Genomic DNA, 19514 nt, shown 5'->3' with positions numbered 1-19514 from the left:
ATCAATAAAGTTGTGGCCTAAATTCTGCCAAAAACCAAAACTAAAATTTGAGTCAAATGTGTGTTTATTTAGGGGGGAGGTTTCTGGGTCTGAACACGCAATGTGCTCTGCTCACCATTATAGAAGTGGAGGAAGAGTTTTCCGCAACTAAAAAATGTACTTAAAAAATTTCTGCACTGTCGTGAATTGGATTTGAGGTTTTCTGGTTGGAGTTAAATTAACATAGCATCATCTATCAGTTGGCCACAGCCCAGCATCACACATTATGCAAAGTGGTTTACATTTTTGAGGATCAATGCACTGGATGCAGACCTGTCCATTTTCAATACTGCTTCGCACAAGCATCTGGTTGGCCACTGAGAGAGCAAAATGCCCTGGACCAGTTGGACCTTTGGTCTGATCTATCAGGGCTCTTCTTGTGTATTCTGAAAGTTCTGCTGTATGATACATTTTCACCTGTGTTACAGCACATCGGGCTTAGATGTTCGCTTGGGGTTTGATCTCTGTCCAGAGGAACTAGAATTCCTGCAGAAAAGGAAAAAGGTTGCTGCTGCTGCCTTTAAAAGGGCACTACAGCTTGAGGAAGATCTGTGTGAAGATGAGGTAAGGGGGGGGCGCACATTTTACATATGATTTTATCTACTTCTGCAAGCAGATTAGCTGGCAAACAAACAGGTGTAGCAGTTTTGCACACACATACCTACCTGTGTGCTCTAAAAATCTGGACTCATCCCATGACCTGCTTTGGTTCTTTGGAGGAAAAAAAGTCATCAATCTTTTTCTAACAAAGTTTACAATTCATGCCAGCAGTGAATATTACCTCAATGTGTACTCTCATGTCCCATCTTTCCCCTGAGGTCACTGCTGGGCAAATAAGCTGGGCTAGTGCTGTTTCCCCAAGTCAGCTAAATTCCTTGTGACCTGGATTCCAGGAACAAGACCTGGAAGGCTTTTACGTTTGCATTCCTTTCTGCTGCTCCCATTGACACGCTGTTTGAAGCTCCACAAATCTATTCTATACCTGCCCTACTGGCTTGCCTGCATGTAAGGGCTCTGCCAAGAACCTGGGAATGGCTCCAGGGAGCAGTGCCTTGCACACAGTTCTCTTTGAAATGTTATGGCTGTAGCTCTCCAGATATTGAAGTACCAGCTGTATCTATATTTTGTAGCAGCTTCTATCCTTGATATAATTATAAGACCCCCTTCCCTTTATAAACCATCCTAATGAATGTTCTGCTTTTTTCTATATCAAAACAGGTGCCAGTGGTGGCAATTATGACGACAGGAGGGGGCATGAGAGCACTTACAGCATTATATTCCCACCTGTTGACTCTCCAAAAGTACGATCTTTTGGACTGTGTTTCATATTTTACTGGCTTATCTGGCACAACATGGTAAGGAAATGTGAGCAAAAGCGTTAAGTAACCCATATTTATGTCCACGATGCAATGAAATGAATTAATATAACAAGATGTTCCTTATGCTGCAGCGAGACTCCTTACGGGATCCTCGCTGCGAGATCACATTCACCCGGTGCTATACCAGCTGCACTGGCTCCTGGTGGAGTACAGGATCAGGTTTAAGGTGCTGGTTTTAACCTTTAAAGCCATATATGGCCTAGGACCCTCGTACCTACGGGACCGCTTCTCCTGGTATATCCCACAGAGAAACTTACGGTCTTCAAATAAAAACATCTTGAAGGTCCCAGGCCACAGAGAGGTTAGGCTGGCCTCAACTAGAGCCAGGGCTTTTTCGGCTGTGGCTCCGATCTGGTGGAACACTCTGTCACAAGAGAGTAGGGCCCTGCGGGACTTGACATCCTTCCGCAGGGCCTGCAAGACAGAGCTGTTCCACCAGGCCTTTGGCCAGGGCACAGCCTGACTCCCTCCCTCGGCAAGCTTCGCAGAGCTCTGGCCCAATGGTTGCCAGTGGTTTAATTTGAATTAATTTTATAAGGAATGATTTTAGAGTGTTGTGTTGTGTTGTGTTGTACTGTTGTACTGTTTTATTGTTGTTAGCCGCCCTGAGCCCGGCTTCGGCTGGGGAGGGAGGGATACAAATAAAATTTATTATTATTATTATTATTATTATTATTATTATTATTATTAACCTTCGCATGATGGGGAAGTGGTAGCTACAGTCAACTTTCAGTAAATATTGGTTCCTTTGGAGAAACTTGTTTGTTTTTGAAACTAATACCCTGTCTTTCCGTAGTATAATCAAGTCTAGAGAAATAAAACACAGTATTAAAAACAATAACAATTTAAACCCATTCAATACAATGGATTAAAAGCAGCTTGAAAGACAGTGGCAACATTAAAAAAAATTGAGAGCAAATTCTGCAAAATCTCACTGATTTGTTTTTTTAAAAAAACAAACAAACAAACGTTATTGCTGCTCATTTAAAAGAATGCCAGAATGGGATTAAGTGGATGCTTCCAAGGAGGGTTTTTCCAAATCTTGGTCACAACTGAAAAAAGTACTTGTGAGTATCCACTGGCATAGCTCTGAAGGCAGGAGGAAAAAGCCAGGTGCCAATGCTAATGATATTCTGGTTACAAACAATTTTAGGGCAGAGATGGAGAACCAGAGGCCCTCTAGATGTTGAAGGACTGCAATTTCCACCATCCCCATCCATTTGCTAAGCTAGCTGATGCTGGTGGAAAGGGCTCCAATAACATCTGGAAGGCCACAGGTTTCCCACACCATATGTAGGCTTTTAAAGGTCAAAACTAGCAGCTGGAATTGAGCTTTTGAACAAATTGGCAATCAGTATACCTGGTACAAGATCGCTGTAATGTTATCTAATTAATTTGGTTCTAGCCAAAACCAGCTGAAACATCTGGGCTATCTTCAGGCGCAGCTCCAGGTAGAGTGAATTACAGCAGTCTAGGTGGATGGATTTTGATTCTTTTTCAAATCTTACTGATCACCAAGTTTGGGATCACAAATGCACTTCCTTCTTACTGTAGAATGGTCAGTGTTGCTTGAATCATCTCATGCTATTAATTCTGTAGCTTTTTTGATGTAGTTTTGGTTACCCATCCCACTTTTTAAAATGGAAGTGCTGGGCTTTTAACAACTGCATAAGAAGCAGAAATCATTAGGTAAAGCTTTGTCTATTATTCCATATCCAAATCTTGATTGTGGTCATTGGTGAAGAAGAGTTTGGATTTGATATCCCGCTTTATCACTACCCGAAGGAGTCTCAAAGCGGCTAACATTCTCCTATCTCTTCCTCCCCCACAACAAACACTCTGTGAGGTGAGTGGGGCTGAGAGACTTCAGAGAAGCGTGACTAGCCCAAGGTCACCCAGCAGCTGCATGTGGAGGAGAAGGGAATCGAACCCGGTTCACCAGATTATGAGTCCACCATTCTTAACCACTACACCACACTGGCTCTCAAAGTAGTGAAAGCTGAGTTATCATCTTTGGCTAGCACAAATGGCCAATCTTTTACTGGGAATGCTCCAATAATTGCTGCTCTCAATACAGTTCACATGGATCCCCCAAACCCAGTGGCGTAGCGTGGGGGGTGCAGGGGGGGGGCGGCCACACCGGGCACAACATCTGGGGTTAGGGCAAATCCACAGGTTAGGGGGCGCAAATCCACGGGTTAGGGGGCGCAAATCCACGGGTTAGGGGGCGCAAATTACTTGCCTTGCCCTGGGTGCTGACAACCCACGCTACGCCACTGCCCAAACCTAGAACTCAAGTAAAGACATGGCCACAAAGTGTCAAACACCTACATTTCATGTTTCTCCTCTTCTGAAGCCAAATCTGTATTTACTGTGTTTCTTTCCAGGACAATGGCAAATTTGTACGATGATCCTAATTGGTCACATAAAAATTTAGAAGAGCCACTGGTTGAAGTCCAAAAACAACTGAAAAAAAACAAGTTCCTTGCCAGTTTTTCCCCAGAACGTCTAGCATACTATTCAAAGGAGCTGTGGCAGCGTTATCAAGAAGGGCATCATATCTCTTTTACAGATCTTTGGGGACTTATCATTGAAGCCATGCTACACGATACGGTATTATATACTTTACTCTAAAAACACCAGCTAATGCCTAGTTTTGATTAGGGGTACAATCTAGCAAAAATGAAGCATTTCAAGTTCCATCATACTCAGAGTAGACCCACTGAAATCAATGAACTTAAATTAGTTGAGACAAGCTTAATAGTTTCAACAGCTTTACTCTGATTAAGTCAAATACATCCCAACAGTGTTCAAAATTCTCATTGTTCTAGGCTCATTTTGTGACAGGCAATTTCACTAGCATGAGCAGTTTCTGAGCTCTGGGCGCAGTACTGCGCCTAAGATTTCAGATTAAAAGATTTGCAGAGTGGAAGGAAAAGAGGACCCTTTTCTGCCTTCCCACTTCCAGCTACTGCCTGAAGACTGGAGAAGAGACCCTCTTAAGAATATTAGTGAGGGGTGGGGAGTGGGCAGGGGAAGGACTAGACCATGTGAAAAATGAACATAATATTTTAGCTGTAGTTCATTCGTTTTCAGTTTTGTAATCTTGTTATAAAAAAGCATGCCTAGACATTCTGTTGTTGTGCCCACAACCAAGGTTTAAGGTGCCATTTAGCTGCTAGCTTTCATATCTCAGTTTCTAACCTGCATCCCAGTAAGATGAAGTGAGGCATCTGGGCAGGATAATTTTTTTTTTAGTTACAAAATAGTAGCGTATATCACAGAAGTGTTTGATTCCATAAGAATAAATTACCCAAAGACAGCAATCCTAAATTACTAGTAAAATCCATTTTGTTTTTTCTCCACACAGAAAAGTGCTAGGTAATGGATGGTATTCAATTAAATAATCGCAGAAGTGCAAGAATTACTGGTAGTTGAATAGGACTTCCCTCTATCCCCTAATCTGCTCTAGAGATTGTGGGAAAACACACACACACACACACACACACACACACACACACACACTAGAACAGATTTAGGGAGTGGGCAGACAGAGGAGAGGAGGGAGCATTACGTTTTGCAAGGATTGTGATGATCATTGTGCTGATGGAATGAGCTGCTTAGTGCTTCATTGAACACAATCCCAACCATGCTTCTTAACATACCAAAATATAATGTCAGATAGGAGTGTCAGCTTGGCCCTGGGGCTGTGGGTGCCATCCAGCATGCATGGCCCTGGCACCAAAATTTGTGGGTGCCCAGCCCCTTCATGGGGAATTTTGTGAGTGCTTGGGCCCCCAGGGCCCCAGGGAGTTGGCACCTACCGGTAGGTGCTGAGGTGGGAGCACTGTAAATTCTGCCTGAGCGCCATATTGTGGAGGTGTTGATGGAACATCTATATCAATCCTCATTGTACACTGTGATGTTTGGTGTCTGAAGTCAGAAAAGGATATACGTGCACTGCAAATAGTTGGGTGTTTATCATACATTCGATGCATATAGGAATCCCTCAGCTTTCACGTGTTATCCCACACGAAGAAACTCCATATGGTGCAAGGGTCATGGGGCCACACTGCTCCCAATCACAAGTCTAGCCAGTTCACACTTTAAATGTACAGAGGCCAAGGATGGAACTGGACCAGGCACAACTTCAGGAATAAGGATTGTGGGACAGCCATGCTACCCTTTAATTATGTGGAGCCCCTTTGCATGGAATGAAGTGTGAATGGGGGCTTATGAGCCTCCTCTAATCACTCCCATCAAATGATATTGGCGGAAGGGATATCGCTCAGTGGTAACAGCATCTCGGGGGGGGGGGGGGATTCCTGGCATCTCCAGGTAGAAAACCCTGCCTGAAACCCTGGACAGTCACTGCCACTCAATGTAATCAGTACTGAGCTAAATGGACCAGTTGTCTGGCTCATTATAAGGTAGGGTGGCCATATTGCAAGAAGTAAAAAGCACACAAACACACACTTCCTGGTTCTGTTCTGGCAAAAACCCTGACATTTTGTCATTTTTTTGAAATTCCCGTTTGGATCCCCAACGTATGGCAACCCTGTTATAAGGCAGCTTCCTAGGGAGGCTTCTCAAAGAAACATTGGTTTGTACAGAAAATTTTAGCAATATGCTCTTCACAACTGTGTCCATTGTTTGAGTATCTGTACCTTTCATTAAGAAAAGAGTTTTCAATGCAGGAAGCCTCAAGCTCTTTCAAAAACCTTTCATTAATGTTCATTTTGAATGGGGTTGGACAGAATTTAATTGCACGTATCCCTTTTTGTTTAGAAAGAACAACTGAATCAAAGTAGGCTAACACACTAACTTAGCACAATAGTTTGGGCTTCGGTTTAGAGTAAGATGCCATCACTAGAGTATAAATTCTAGAGCAGCCTCTTACACCCTTTTCAGCTACATTAACTGCTTCTCTCTGCCTTTCACAAACAGGTAGATCAGAATAAACTCACAGATCAGCAGCGGGCGTTGACTAATGGCCAGAACCCTCTGCCTGTGTATCTCTGTCTCAATGTAAAGGAAAAACTAAGTAATCGGGGATTTAGAGGTAATTGCAAATATTTTATAAATATATGCTTGCATTTAATTCTCAAACAGTAGAACTGAGGACTAGAAAGGCCAATTCATGTAATTTAGGAATACTAAAAGATACTCTTCTGTGGCTTCCTTTTTAGAATGGTTGGAGTTCACCCCATATGAAGTGGGATTTCAAAAATATGGAGCCTACATTCGTGCTGAACATTTTGGCAGCGAATTCTTTATGGGTCATTTGATGAAGAAAATCCCAGAATCACGGATCTGCTTCTTGGAAGGTAATTAATAGGGCAGTCCTATAGACACCTATTCAGCTGTAAGTCCCATTGAGTTAAGAACATAAGAAGATCTGGCTGAATCAGACCAATGGCCAATCTAGTTCAGATTAATTGGCACAGGATTGTAGCCAATAATAGTAAAATACTTTTATTTTTAGGAGTATTTGAGTCTTTAGCAAAGAGCTCTAGCAGATTATAAATAGTTCTGTGTACAGTAAGGTTCTTTTGATAAACAATCTATTTGCCACTGCTATGAACACATAAAACCTACTCTATTTAGAATTTTTCTATGTTGGCATAAAACACTGAAAGACTAAACATATTTGGGACATATCTATCTTATTATAAAGCACATTTAAATTAAGTGTGTGCTTAATTATCATCTACTGTGACCAATATGTATTAGAAGAGCATGCACAAAACATTTCCTATACCTTGTTGCTGGCAAATAGGCACTTCCACATCCTATATGCAATTAGCAAGAGGGTGGGAATGCATTTGATGATTGCACCGAAGACGCAAAATAAATTATGATCGTTCCATAATTGCAGCGTTTGGAGTGTTGCTACTAATGAGCTACTTACTTAGATGTTCTTGATGACCAATAATTTCAAATCCCATCATGTGCTCTGTTCTAATTTACCAGTAGGTGGCTCTGTGTGCTTATACTAAGAAACTATAAATTATAATGACGTAGCAATCTTAAAACATTTTATGTGTTCGTAACTAGAACAGAGCAAAAACAACTTCCTGGATTTTTTCACCCTATTCATAGGCAGCAAAAATGGGTACCATTTTGTCAATTATTCTCTGGAGGGATAAGAAATTATCCAGTTTCTAGGAAGTGTGCCTCACCATTAGCTGTGGCATCAACATTGCTTCTTCTCTCTCTCTCCTTCCAGCATTTATATCCTTTTTTTTTTTTTTTTTTTTTTTTTTTTTTTTTTTTTTTTTTTTTTTACGGTGGCAACTGTGTTGGCAGCCTGGCCAATGTCCCCAGCCTAGCTTTGTTCCTTAGCACTCTTGGGTGATCTTCTGAGAAGTTTTGGCTCAATTCTTGTTCAAAGTCTCTTATATACATTATCTCAGTATACCCCCCTATCAGTCTTGTAATGTATATACCAGTATTAATATATTAGCATAAACAGAAGGCTGAGTAGAGGCTCTTCCTAAAGATTCATGACTGACGTGAGATTTGAACCAAGAAATAGACTCACAGCTCACCCACTTTTAGGCACTATGTAACATGGGCATCTCAAACATGAAAACTACACAAATTATTCCCAATTTCCCAATTTCTTCCCTATCACAGGAATCTGGAGTAGTGTATTTTCTATAAATATTATGGATGTCTGGTTTATGAGTGTTAGTACAGAAGATTTTTGGCAGATGTGGACACGAAATAGAATAACTGAGCTTGGTAAGTTACTGTTCCATTTTGTTTCTGCTCTGTTTATTTATGGGGACAGAACATTTATGTACTTTCCTTCTGTAGTCCTATTTATGTGCTATTTGTGTGTATGTTATAGCTGTGTTTACTTGGGAGTAGTGCTTTTAGCCTTGCCTCTCTCTTTTCAGTAACCATCACAGTTGCCCATAAAGCAGCTCTTAACACACAGGCTTCTGCCTGTACAGGTGTTCAGATCATGCACACAAGCAGGAGCTTGCTTTTTGCAGTGACTTCACGGACAACTGTAGGCAACCTGTGGTTATCATAAGAGAGAGACCTGATGTCAGTACAGGGCAAAAAGTACGAACATGACTATGCCCTACATGTGCACAACACATCCTTTCTTATTTCAGTGATGTATTTTACAATTCTTTAAGGCAATGCTACAAAACACACCAGTAATTATTAGTGCCATATACAAAATAATCACAGGCTTACTTTGGCCTGGTTTTGGCCCTGGGACTGACTTTGTTGCCCTGGTAGGTGACCTTTACCGGAAAAGAAACAGGATGGTGTGTGCCTGTTTGTTCTGCTGTCCTTCTGGGAATTTTCCAGTATCATTGACCACAGGATCTCTCTGGATTGGCTAGCTAGGCTGGGGCTGAGATGGCACTGTATTGTGATGATTCCAGCCCTATCCGGAGCCTGATTCCAGAAAGTGCCTCTGAGGGACTCCATCTTGTCATGGGTCCATCTTGTTATCCTTGTGCTGTTCATCACCTACATTAACCCAATGTTAATGTTCATCACCTACATTAACCCAATGGGAGCAGCCATCCAGAGTTTTGGAGTACTTACTGTCCCCCATAACTCCATCTCTTTGTTCTAGCAGATTCCAGAGAAGTAATGCGGGTTCTAAACCAATGTTTGGGATCTGTTCTGGACTGGATTTGGACAAAGAAACTGAGACTTAATCCAGATAAAATGGAGATACAAATGGCCACAAGAGAGCTAGCCTGGGATTGGTAATACACAAAGTTTCTGACGGGATAGCACTATGTCTGAACAATCAGGTGCATTGCATGGAGATGCTACTGGACCACCCATGCTCTTAGAGGAGCAATGGATGTCTGTGGCCAGGAACTTCAGTGCATAGCTTCAGCTGGAGTGCTAGTTACACATTTTCTAGAAAAGACAGATCTGGCCAGTTTCACTTCCCTGGGCACATTTTGGTTATCAACTACTGTAATGCAAAGCTCTCTACAGTAGGTTGCTTTTGAAAACTAAGGAAATGGAAGCTGGCGCAGAATGCTGCTGCCAGAGTCTTGCTATTCAAAGCATATAACCATTCGTATTTGATCTGCAGTGGCTCCTGGTGTGTTTCCGGACCACTGGTTCAGACCACTGGTCCTCACCTTTAAAAGTTCAAGTGCTTCAGGTCCGGAATCCCAGAATTCTGCTTTTGATTTAAGATCTGTTGTGAAACATTTGTTCTGTGTGCCACCAGCATCTGAGATATGCAGGCCATGGGCTTCCTCAAAAGGCTCATCTGGCTCCCTCCTTTTTAGTTTTTTGTATGCATTCTGCTTATGATTCAGTTTGATTTAGATTAATACTCTGTTCCTTGGGATCACAGCTTTTTGTTGCATCATGTATCGCTGCTGCTTGTTGTTACAATAGCATTTTAAATATTTTAGTGGTGTTATTCTGTTTTTATTGCGGTGGTTCCAAAACACAAGTTTGCAACAAAGTGTAAACCCTATATGGTGCCTGTGTTAGCAAAGACATGTTTTTTTAATCAGGTACACTTTAAACAAAATAGTTTTTCTTTTTTTAAATAAAGTGTGACAGCGGTAACAGGGACATATTGGTAAAGTATGACTTTGATTTTCTAAGTAAAAGGAACTAAGGACTCAAAACCTCATTTAAAAACAGTTTACCCTACTGGTACTCAACACTGACAATTAGCACAAGGGTGGGGGCACAAGTGAGTATTATACTGACTGGATGAGCTTAGAGTGGAATACTACCAACAAAGGTGTTTCCCAATGTTTGCTTCCTGCAGCAGTGGTAACACTTTTGAGCTTAACTCCTGCAAATCAGATAGGGTTTGGGCTGGATCTCATGGCTATCGCTGCTAGTCCAAATGGCTAGTAAATGCTGGCCCTACACAGCAGTGCAAGTTATATCAACAATAGATGACACCTATGACATATGTTGGTGCAGAACAGAGCTGGTGTAACAGCTGTCTACCTACATGATGCAGGCAGATGAAATGTTGCACATAATCACATTAAGAAACTATATATGAAGCAGACCATATATAAGCAGACCAGCTTTGGAACAGTATTTTGGAGTTTTAGGTAGATTTGAGACAAAACCAAACTTGTAGAAAGCCAAGATGGTGTGGGGAAATGAAGCACTGTAAATTCCAAGGATCTCATAGCATGGTTACTATTTTCTAACATAGAAAAAAAATGCATTTCATATGTTGTTCCTTCTACAGAGGAGTGTCCTTGGTATCCGTCAACAGATAAACTCCCTACCCGTATGCAGTATCCTCCAGACAGCCTTGCCAATGCTTTTCAAAATCTCATTATGTGGCGACCAGCAGTTTCGGTGATCCCTAATTTTCTGAGAGGCTGCCCGATGCACAACGAATACCTAGAGAGCGAATTTTCAAAGTGGAAAGGTATAGCAAGAGCTCTTTTTTAAATGAAAGTTCCCTTGGGTTAGCTTGCTTGGCCAATACCTAAAGCCTTCATATGGTAATCAGGGAGTCTTTAAGGACTGACCATTTCCTCTTCTTCCAGAGGGGAAGGACTTCCTGGGTAGGCAACAGAAACTGTGTGCTCTACCCAGTTACTGAAAGACAGAAGTTCAGAGACCGGAAATGGACAGTCTCTTGAAATGTCATGAGTGGGGAGAACTATATTTTGAGTGCATTTTCTGTTTCTTTATGTTCCCCGTAGGAGCAGCACTGCCCGTTTCTGACCACAAATTCATTTCTTTCAGACTGTGATCTTGATACCTTTCCGAACCAGCTGACAGGAGCTGAAGATTACCTGTATCTGGTAGATAATGCATTTGCCTTTGAAAGCAGCTACCCACCACTCATGAGGCAGGGAAGAAATGTGGATCTCATAATACACTTAAATTACAGTGCAGGATCACAAATAATGGTAAGTCATCTTGAGCACAGCTTCCCCCCCCCACACACACACACACAAATAATGGGAGTGTGCATAACTTATTTGCTTTTGACAGTCAGTTACTCATTTCTGTCCCTATCATACAAAGAGGAAGTTGATGGTCTGTACCCTCTGCCTTCTCTTCTGTTGAAATCATCTTCTTGCAGCTGTTTCCTCCTCTGCCATCAGCAATACCAGGGCTGTGAGAAGGGGAAACTGACAAATGCTGTATTTCACTTCCCTGTCAGATGGAAGTCTTCCCTGTCAGATGGAAGAGAGATAAGATAAATATTCTGCTAGCTTTATTCACATTGCACCACGGCTTCTGTGAAAGCAGTTAGGTCCACCAAATCAGTTTTTTTCTCTTCTAGACAAGTTCTGCTGCTTTTTGTTTGCATGTACACAAGACATATATTTGGAGGTCAGTTCTGAATACACAAATAAGGAGGTGACTTTTGTGTGAGAGTTGTTAAAAGCCTATGCACAGGATGTATGTTCTCAGTCCTGTTTGCAAGAACAGTACCAGACAAGTTTCCAGACCACACTGAGAAAAACTTCTTTCCCATTCTTTCTTTCTTTCAGTTGCAAAGAAAAGGCCTTTTGCTTTGATACTGCTGCTACCACTGGGACAACTGTGGATTGATTCATTTTATGAGATTTTTATAGCACTTTTTACCAAATGAAAGATCCCAAAGCAATTAATCCCCTTGAAGACTTACTTTCTCAAGGGCTTTGGGGGGGGTGTTTCTTCTCTTGCCCTCAGCACTCCTTTCTCCAACTCTTCCTCTTATTTACTCAGAACAGAGATGGAAGTTCTGGGAGTTGAGCAAGGTTGAACAAAATTGATATTAATGGGTGGGGTTCTTTAAGGCTTCCAATCACCCTACAAGCTGTTCACATAGTTAAGTTTGGGCAACTAAGGGCACCCTTCTCCCCAAAAAGAGATGGTTAACAATATAATTAGTTTGTTCTGCAGCATAATTTGCCTTCCACACAGCTGAGATAGAATCTCAAAGCCCTTTAATGGAGAATTTAAGATGACCTTCTGGTCACAGGTGAAGTGCAAACTCTGCAGTGTTCCATGTTGCTGGGATTGGAGAAACCAGAGATTTTTTTTTAAAAAAAAGTCTACGAATTAGGCGTGTGTGAATGCACTTCCAGTCTATCAAGTAATGGCTCCACTATTAAAATCATGCTTGGATTTTATCCCCCTTACATAGCCTCTGGAAAAAGCCGCAGAGTATTTCTCAGAACAAGGAGTCCCATTCCCTCAAATTATACCAAAGGACGATGGTGATCTGAAGGAATGCTACTTGGTGGGAGATCAAGAGGGCCCTGAAATTCCAATAGTGCTTCTTTTCCCCTTAGTGTGTGACACATTCAAAGAGTATAAAGCACCTGGTAAGTCTGTACAAGTCTGATAATTTTTGCTTTTCATTACGTTATGATCAATTCTGTTCTTTGACTAAGTTGGAAATCTAAGAGAGTTGTTTCAAAAGGAAAATGAAGAAGCAGGGGTAAGACATGCTTACTACTAAACAGAAGCAGTACACAATTCAGGATACCCTCCCCCCCCCCCTTTCCCCACCAGTCATATTCTTTGCAACATCGGAGGCGACACTGGGCTGTGCATGTCCCAGATTACATGTGGCTTCATGTGCTCCTCTAAAAATACTGCCACCCCAAAAAGCTATCGAGTTTTTTTCTGCAGTTGTACTTGGGAGATGGGAGATGTCATAGGTCTTCTATGCCAGCATTTGGACCAAAACATTGATTTTTGAGATAGCACAGTCAACTGGATGAAGTATTGCACTCAGACCTAAAGACCCAGTTTTAATTGAGTCCGGTCTCAGCCACACATTCCGAAAGAAGATTCGGGCACACTGCTTCTGTACTGAGGAGAAACTGAAATAAAGGGAAGAATAATTACACTCCAACAGAATGATTTTCCAAAAGAGATGCTTTAAAGTCTGTAATGCATTTTGCTGTACAAATTATTGAAGACAATAATAAGCCTTCCCTATTTTCCTCACCAAGATGATATCTTTATTTCTTTCCGGGTTATTTCCCATGTACATATACCTCATGCATGAGAATTAACAATTTATATATCTGAAGAAGTGGACTCCTGCCCACAAAAGTTTATGCTGAATTAAATCTGTTAGTCTTTACGATACCACAAGACTCTCTGTGGTGTTTGCTGCAACAAAAACCAGGCTATCCTTCTGAAATAAAACTACCTACTTATATATTGTTTTTAAATCTTAGGTGTGAAACGAAGCCCTGAGGAGATGGAAGATGGTGAAATTGGTGATCTTACCAGTTCCTTTGGCCCATATAATGTATATACTTTGCGGTATTCAGAAAAGGACTTCCAAAAGCTAGTAAAACTTTGTGAGTACAACATCCAAAATAACATAGATTTAATTTTCAAAACTTTGCGTATAGCTGTGGAACGGAAGAAGCAGCAGAAGAAGAGTTAACAATTTCAAAATCCATGGCGAGCCTTTTAGCGGAAAGAGATCCTCAAACCTCTGACATTGTTCAGTACTAGGGAGTAATCGGCATTTCATTCCAGAAGGAAAAACAAAGAACTCAATCAAACAAATATTAAAGTCGCTGTTCAACCCCTTCAGGAGGAAATACTGGATATTAGAAATTATTAATGAATACTGTAAGTCATTCTACTTTTGTTCTTCATAGACAGTTCTGTGGCCGTACATTACATTATCATCTTGGAAGCTACTTTTAAGTGTTCTGAACAAATTATTATAGAAATACACTGTAAAACTTCTTTCTTACAGTGCTATTTATGCTCTACATATCACTCCCTTTCCCAATGCATTTGAGGTGTTTTATGTATTGTTTCATGGTCTCTGTACAAATTATGTAAGAACAAGTGTTTTGCATAAAATTGTTTTGCTGAAATATGAGTAGTGCTAAATGATTTTTATTAAAACAAATAAAGCCAGTTTCTGGTACTGTACCTATGCAACAGTATCACTCTGGAAAAGTCTCCATGTGCAGGAACAGGCAGTACTCATACTGTTCTATGTAAGAATCTTCATTGGATGAATCTGATTGGTCCTATGATTTGATAGGGAAGGAGGGACAGCTGTTCAAAACTGTCGAAGAACGTGGTGCTGATCATGTTTTGATGTTGGGGTGGTGGTGGTGAATCCTTACACATCAGTGTTTACACAACAGGATGATGGGGCAAAGATTCCTGGCTACTGGAATAAGGGTGATTTCTTCGTATAAAGGTAAAGGACCCCTGGATGGTTAAGTCCAGTCAAAGGAGACTATGGGGTTACAGCGCTCGTCTGGCTTTCAGGCCGAGGGAGCCAGCGTTTGTCAGCAGACAGCTTTCCGGGTCATGTGGCCAGCATGACTAAACCGCTTCTGGTGCAACAGGACGCCATGATGGAAACCAGAGCACATGGAAACACCATTTACCCGCCACACCGATACCTATTTATCTACTTGCACTGGTGTGCTTTTGAACTGCTAGCTTGGCAGGTACTGGGACAGAGCAACTGGAGCATGGGGATTTGAACTGCCAACCTTCTGATCAGCAAGCCCAAGAGTCTCAGTGGTTTAGACCACAGCGCCACCTGCATCCCTATCCCATCCTCATTCTTTATATAGCACCCAGCGCAACAGACAACCCCCACAAAAAAGTCTGTATCTACACACAGAGACTGAGAAAAAAGAAAGATGAATGATTTTTATTTAAGAGAACTAGTCCCGGGTTTAATGCAGAGATTGCATGGCTAAAATTTATAACATAAAGGGTCTCGTTTTGCGCCTTCAGGAAATCATTTTCTGCATGTACAAAAGCTGCAAGCACATTTCATTAACTGAAGATCTTACCAGCTGGTGCACTAGTAGTTTTCAGAATGCACAATATTTCAAATAAAAGAAAAGTAGATTTAATTCTACATGGGATGCCTTGTGCCCATCTTCAGAAACAGACTGAATCACTTTTCAGAGAGCCAGTGTGGTGTAGTGGTTAAGAGCAGTAGTCTCGTAATCTGGGGAACCGGGTTCGTGTCTCCGCTCCTCCACATGCAGCTGCTGGGTGACCTTGGGCTAGTCACACTTCTTTGAAGTCTCTCAGCCCCACTCACCTCACAGAGTGTTTGTTGTGGGGGAGGAAGGGAAAGGAGAATGTTAGCCGCTTTGAGACTCCTTAAAGGGAGTGAAAGGTGGGATATCAAATCCAAACTCTTCTTCTTCTACTGCTATTATTCAGCATTCATATTGCCAGTCCATACTGGATAGGGATGGGAATTGTACTGTACCAACAACAAACTTTTATGGTTTTTGTTGCAGGAAGATACATCAGCTCTTCCATTGTGGGAAGATGTCTGGGTTCTCGCAAGTAATAGATCTAAGATAGGATGGCAGGGCATAAAAATCTTAGGTAACAAGGATCTCTTTTACACTCTTTTACACTCTTTTATCTCTTTTATTAAGCATTAATATTAACATTTTTAGATTCAGTACCAGAGCAAGATGCCTAACATTTCACCTGCCAAATCAATAATTTTGGGGATATGCTGCAGTGTTACATTTATGAGATGTGAGGAACTGGTATTCAAAATGAATACAGATTCTGAGATGCCACCATAATTGCAAGCTGTTGTGGGAAACTTTCATATTCAGTGCTAATACATCTAGCTACAAGCCTTGCAAGAACCCTACAATGCAGGGAAGGGGAACTTAGTGGCCTTCCAGCTGTTAATGGACTACAACAGCCAGCCAGCATAATCAATGGTCAGGGATAATGTAAATTACAGTCCAGCATCTCAACAACTACAGTTGCCCCTGCTGTAAGGTCAATTATTATTGTTATCCCACATTGTAGGTGTGTAGCTTGGGTACTTCATTAGTGACCCATGCTCTCTGAGGCTAGGAGTGCCTTTTACCAGCTTTGTCTGGTTTACCAGCTACAGGTGTTCTTTTCCAGTGTAGTCCATGCACTGGAAACCTTGAGGCTGGATTACTGCAAGGTGCTCAGCCTGCAGAAGGCACCTGACATGTGACACCATTATTAAAACATCCTTTAGCACCATCAGCTGTGTCTTGTGGAACCCTTTGCCAACAGGGATTCAGCAGGGGCTCTCTATTTCAACTTTGCTGAAAACTTTTCTATTCTGTCAGGCTTACGCAGGCAATCAACAACACATCTTTCCATAATAATCAGATCTGATTTTAAATTTTTCATACGGTTTTCTTTATAACTGTTTTAAATCACCCTGATGGGGTTTTTTGTGAATAGTGGTATATAAAAATATTTTAATAACACGAATAAATAAGGGGGGAGGTTTGAGATTGAGAATGACTTGAAAAGGCCACCTAGTTAATTCAGGGTAGAGGGGATTTAGACTAGGAGCATCCTTGTGTGTAGCTCAGTCTCTAAGTCACCAATTCCTATCACTGAAAGGTTGCAGTTGGTGAATGTACTATGACAAGCTGAGGACTTAACAGGAATTGCAGGGAAGGGCATGATTTAAGTTGCCCATTGTGCAATAGTATGAGATTCTGCTAAGTTCTAGGGTCTAGACAGGACCCAACACCAAACCTGAGAATCTCAGCATTGCAATCCAATTACTGTAAAGCACTGACTGCAGAGATTTGGGGTAAACTGAGTAGGAAGCTTTGGTGTGCATCCCCAAACTTACCGTAAGTTCACCAAGCCTTCAAGAAGCTACTAGGGTCTTTGGAACCCTTGGAGGAGTTATTAATTAAGCAACTAGGAATTGCTTTTCTTCCAATGCCAATTAAATTTCTCTCACCCAGAATTCTTTTTTACTTCAATGTGGCCAATGCCTATTTTGAACTAAGAGAAGGGGTGAAAGCCTTATGGTATACATTTGCTAACCTAATGCCCTTTTCCAGGTCACGATAAATGGTCACTCACTTGATCAGGCTGATTATGTTCCAGCCCATGCTGTTTTTCCCTCTCCCTCCACTCCCCATCTCCCTGAACCCTCAACACTCCAGAAAACTCAGTCCTCAGGAGCTTGTTTTGTTTTAAATTAAAAACAAATATTTTTCTGGATACCTGGGGCATCTCCAGACTGGTGGGGTTCCCCCGCCCAGGTGTATTCTGCAACATGTTACTGATGCAATAATAAGCCATTAGCAGATTTATAGTTGACCATCCACACATCATTCTGCTTTACTAAGTTATGTGATGCTTCCCAAATGATGACACACTATTGCTACCCAGAAGGTCACTCTTGCTCTATGGTGCAACAAAGTCTGGGAAAACAAAACTGGCAGCATTTGTGGTATGAAAAGTTACAGGACTTCAGCAGAAAGCTGGTGCATGCTCCAGAATGAAGCAGTAGGTCTGCGCCAAAATCTTGCAAACAGTACTGAGAGCGGGATCAAGGATAACCACTCTGTTCTACCATCTTGGTTGGTGACAGATAGAAGAAGAAGAAGAGTTTGGATTTGATATCCCGCCTTTCACTACCCTTCAGGAGTCTCAAAGCGGCTAACACTCTCCTTTCCCTTCCTCCCCCACAACAAACACTCTGTGAGGTGAGTGGGGCTGAGAGACTTCAAAGAAGTGTGACTAGCCCAAGGTCACCCAGCAGCTGCATGTGGAGGAGCGGAGACGCGAACCCAGTTCCCCAGATTACGAGACTAATTCCCCAGATTACGAGATAGAGAAATAATGAATGCACAAGAAAAAGGAGCACAAGAAAAAGGCTTCTGGATTGGGACTAGTAAACCTGTCCCAAAAAACGGGCAAAAACAGAGGAGGCAGCAATGGCTCCTTATCGAAAGTAGCCCTGTGTGTTTACTTTCTCTCTTGGTAGCTCAGTCGAGATAATTATTTATTGTTCATTCCTGTATTCCCCTCTTCCCTCCACAGGGCCCCAGGATGGCTAACCACTGCAAAATACAAACACAATAAAAACAATAGTTACGCTATCAGTAAAATATATTATGAATAATTAAAACGTAACACAATGAAAAATCAGTTAGGCTCCTGTCCAATTTGTCCTATCCTGGTAAAACAAATTACATTTTTAATTATGTCCATCTGGGAGAACCACCAATTTCGACCACAGAGTATGTTCCACAGATGTAGCCACGAAGAAGGCCCTGCTCCTTAATGGGACTGCAAACAGACTTCTCCCCACCCCCTGATTTTCATAGCCTAGAGGGAGCACACAGGCAGGGCCGGATTTAAGTTTGATGAGGCTGTAAGCTACTGAAGTTAATGGGGCCCTTTATATGTCCAGCTGTCTTTTGTCAACAACAAATTGTCACTTTTTTGTGTTGAATATATGCTATATACTAATTTATGAACCTAATAGGTATCTAAAGCCATGCAACCAGTCCGTGCAGAATGTAGGCACCCTATATATAGAAATGAGCAGACCAATGATATTTTAGGGAGCAGGCTAATAGGCAGGGCCCATTACTTACATCACAGGAGCCTACACAACACAAAACACTGTTGCTGTATGTAGGTTTTTTTAATTTGTTTTTTATCTTATATTTTGGAAATGTACATCTTTTTTCCCTTTATTTTTTTGGGGGGGCCCCCAAGAGAGTGGGGCCCTAAGCTATAGCTTGTTTAGCTTATACGTAAATCTGGCACTGCACACAGGCATCCAGGTGGGCAAAGACAGCTGCTCATGCAAACTACAGCTGCTGCCGCCTCTCACTCACCTGTGCACTTCCCCTTTGGGTGGCATAATGGTGGGAGCTGAGCGTAGGGAGCCCAATTGTCCCCTCCACCTTGAGAAGCAGACAGCGAGGAAGTAAAGCCTTCCAGCGCAGGAAAGTACTGTACGGAGAAGACAGGCAAGCAGTAGTAGTTGCCCCTTGTCGCCATCACTGAGAATTGCCAGAGACCAAGGCTGAAATCCCTAGTCAATCATGAAGCTCACTGGTTGACCTTGGGGGCCAGTCACTGCCTCTCAGCTTAACCTACCTCACAGGGTTGTTGTGGAGATTAAATAAGGAGGGGGAGAACCATGCACGGCACCTTGATCCCCTCCCCGATTGCTATGCCATCCAGAGAGCGAGTGCCAGAGGAGCCTGCTCCCTGTAGCAGCAACAACTATTATTATTATTAAATATTTATACCCTGCCCATCTGGCAGAGTTTCCCCAGCCACTCTGGGCGGCTTCCAACAGAATATTAAAATACAACAATC

General features: G+C 41.9%; 1 protein-coding gene across 1 annotated transcript in view; it reads left to right on the top strand.

Annotated features, from left to right (window-relative positions):
- LOC114594260 (cytosolic phospholipase A2 epsilon-like) overlaps positions 1-14254 on the top strand; it is a 47192-nt gene extending 32938 nt beyond the window's left edge. The window contains exons 12-21 of the mRNA XM_028723697.2: positions 468-603; positions 1258-1394; positions 3806-4031; positions 6366-6480; positions 6608-6745; positions 8058-8165; positions 10642-10827; positions 11151-11317; positions 12547-12727; positions 13595-14254. Of these exons, the coding sequence (XP_028579530.2) occupies positions 468-603; positions 1258-1394; positions 3806-4031; positions 6366-6480; positions 6608-6745; positions 8058-8165; positions 10642-10827; positions 11151-11317; positions 12547-12727; positions 13595-13809 (1609 nt within the window). The 3' untranslated portion in view covers positions 13810-14254. The remainder of the gene's footprint in view (positions 1-467; positions 604-1257; positions 1395-3805; positions 4032-6365; positions 6481-6607; positions 6746-8057; positions 8166-10641; positions 10828-11150; positions 11318-12546; positions 12728-13594) is intronic.
- Positions 14255-19514: the final 5260 nt, after the last annotated feature.

This window comes from Podarcis muralis, chromosome 1, assembly GCF_964188315.1.
Source record: "Podarcis muralis chromosome 1, rPodMur119.hap1.1, whole genome shotgun sequence".
Taxonomy (NCBI): Eukaryota; Metazoa; Chordata; class Lepidosauria; order Squamata; family Lacertidae; genus Podarcis; species Podarcis muralis.
Note: the sequence above shows the minus strand (reverse complement) of the source record. Positions and strands in the feature narration are given on the sequence as shown.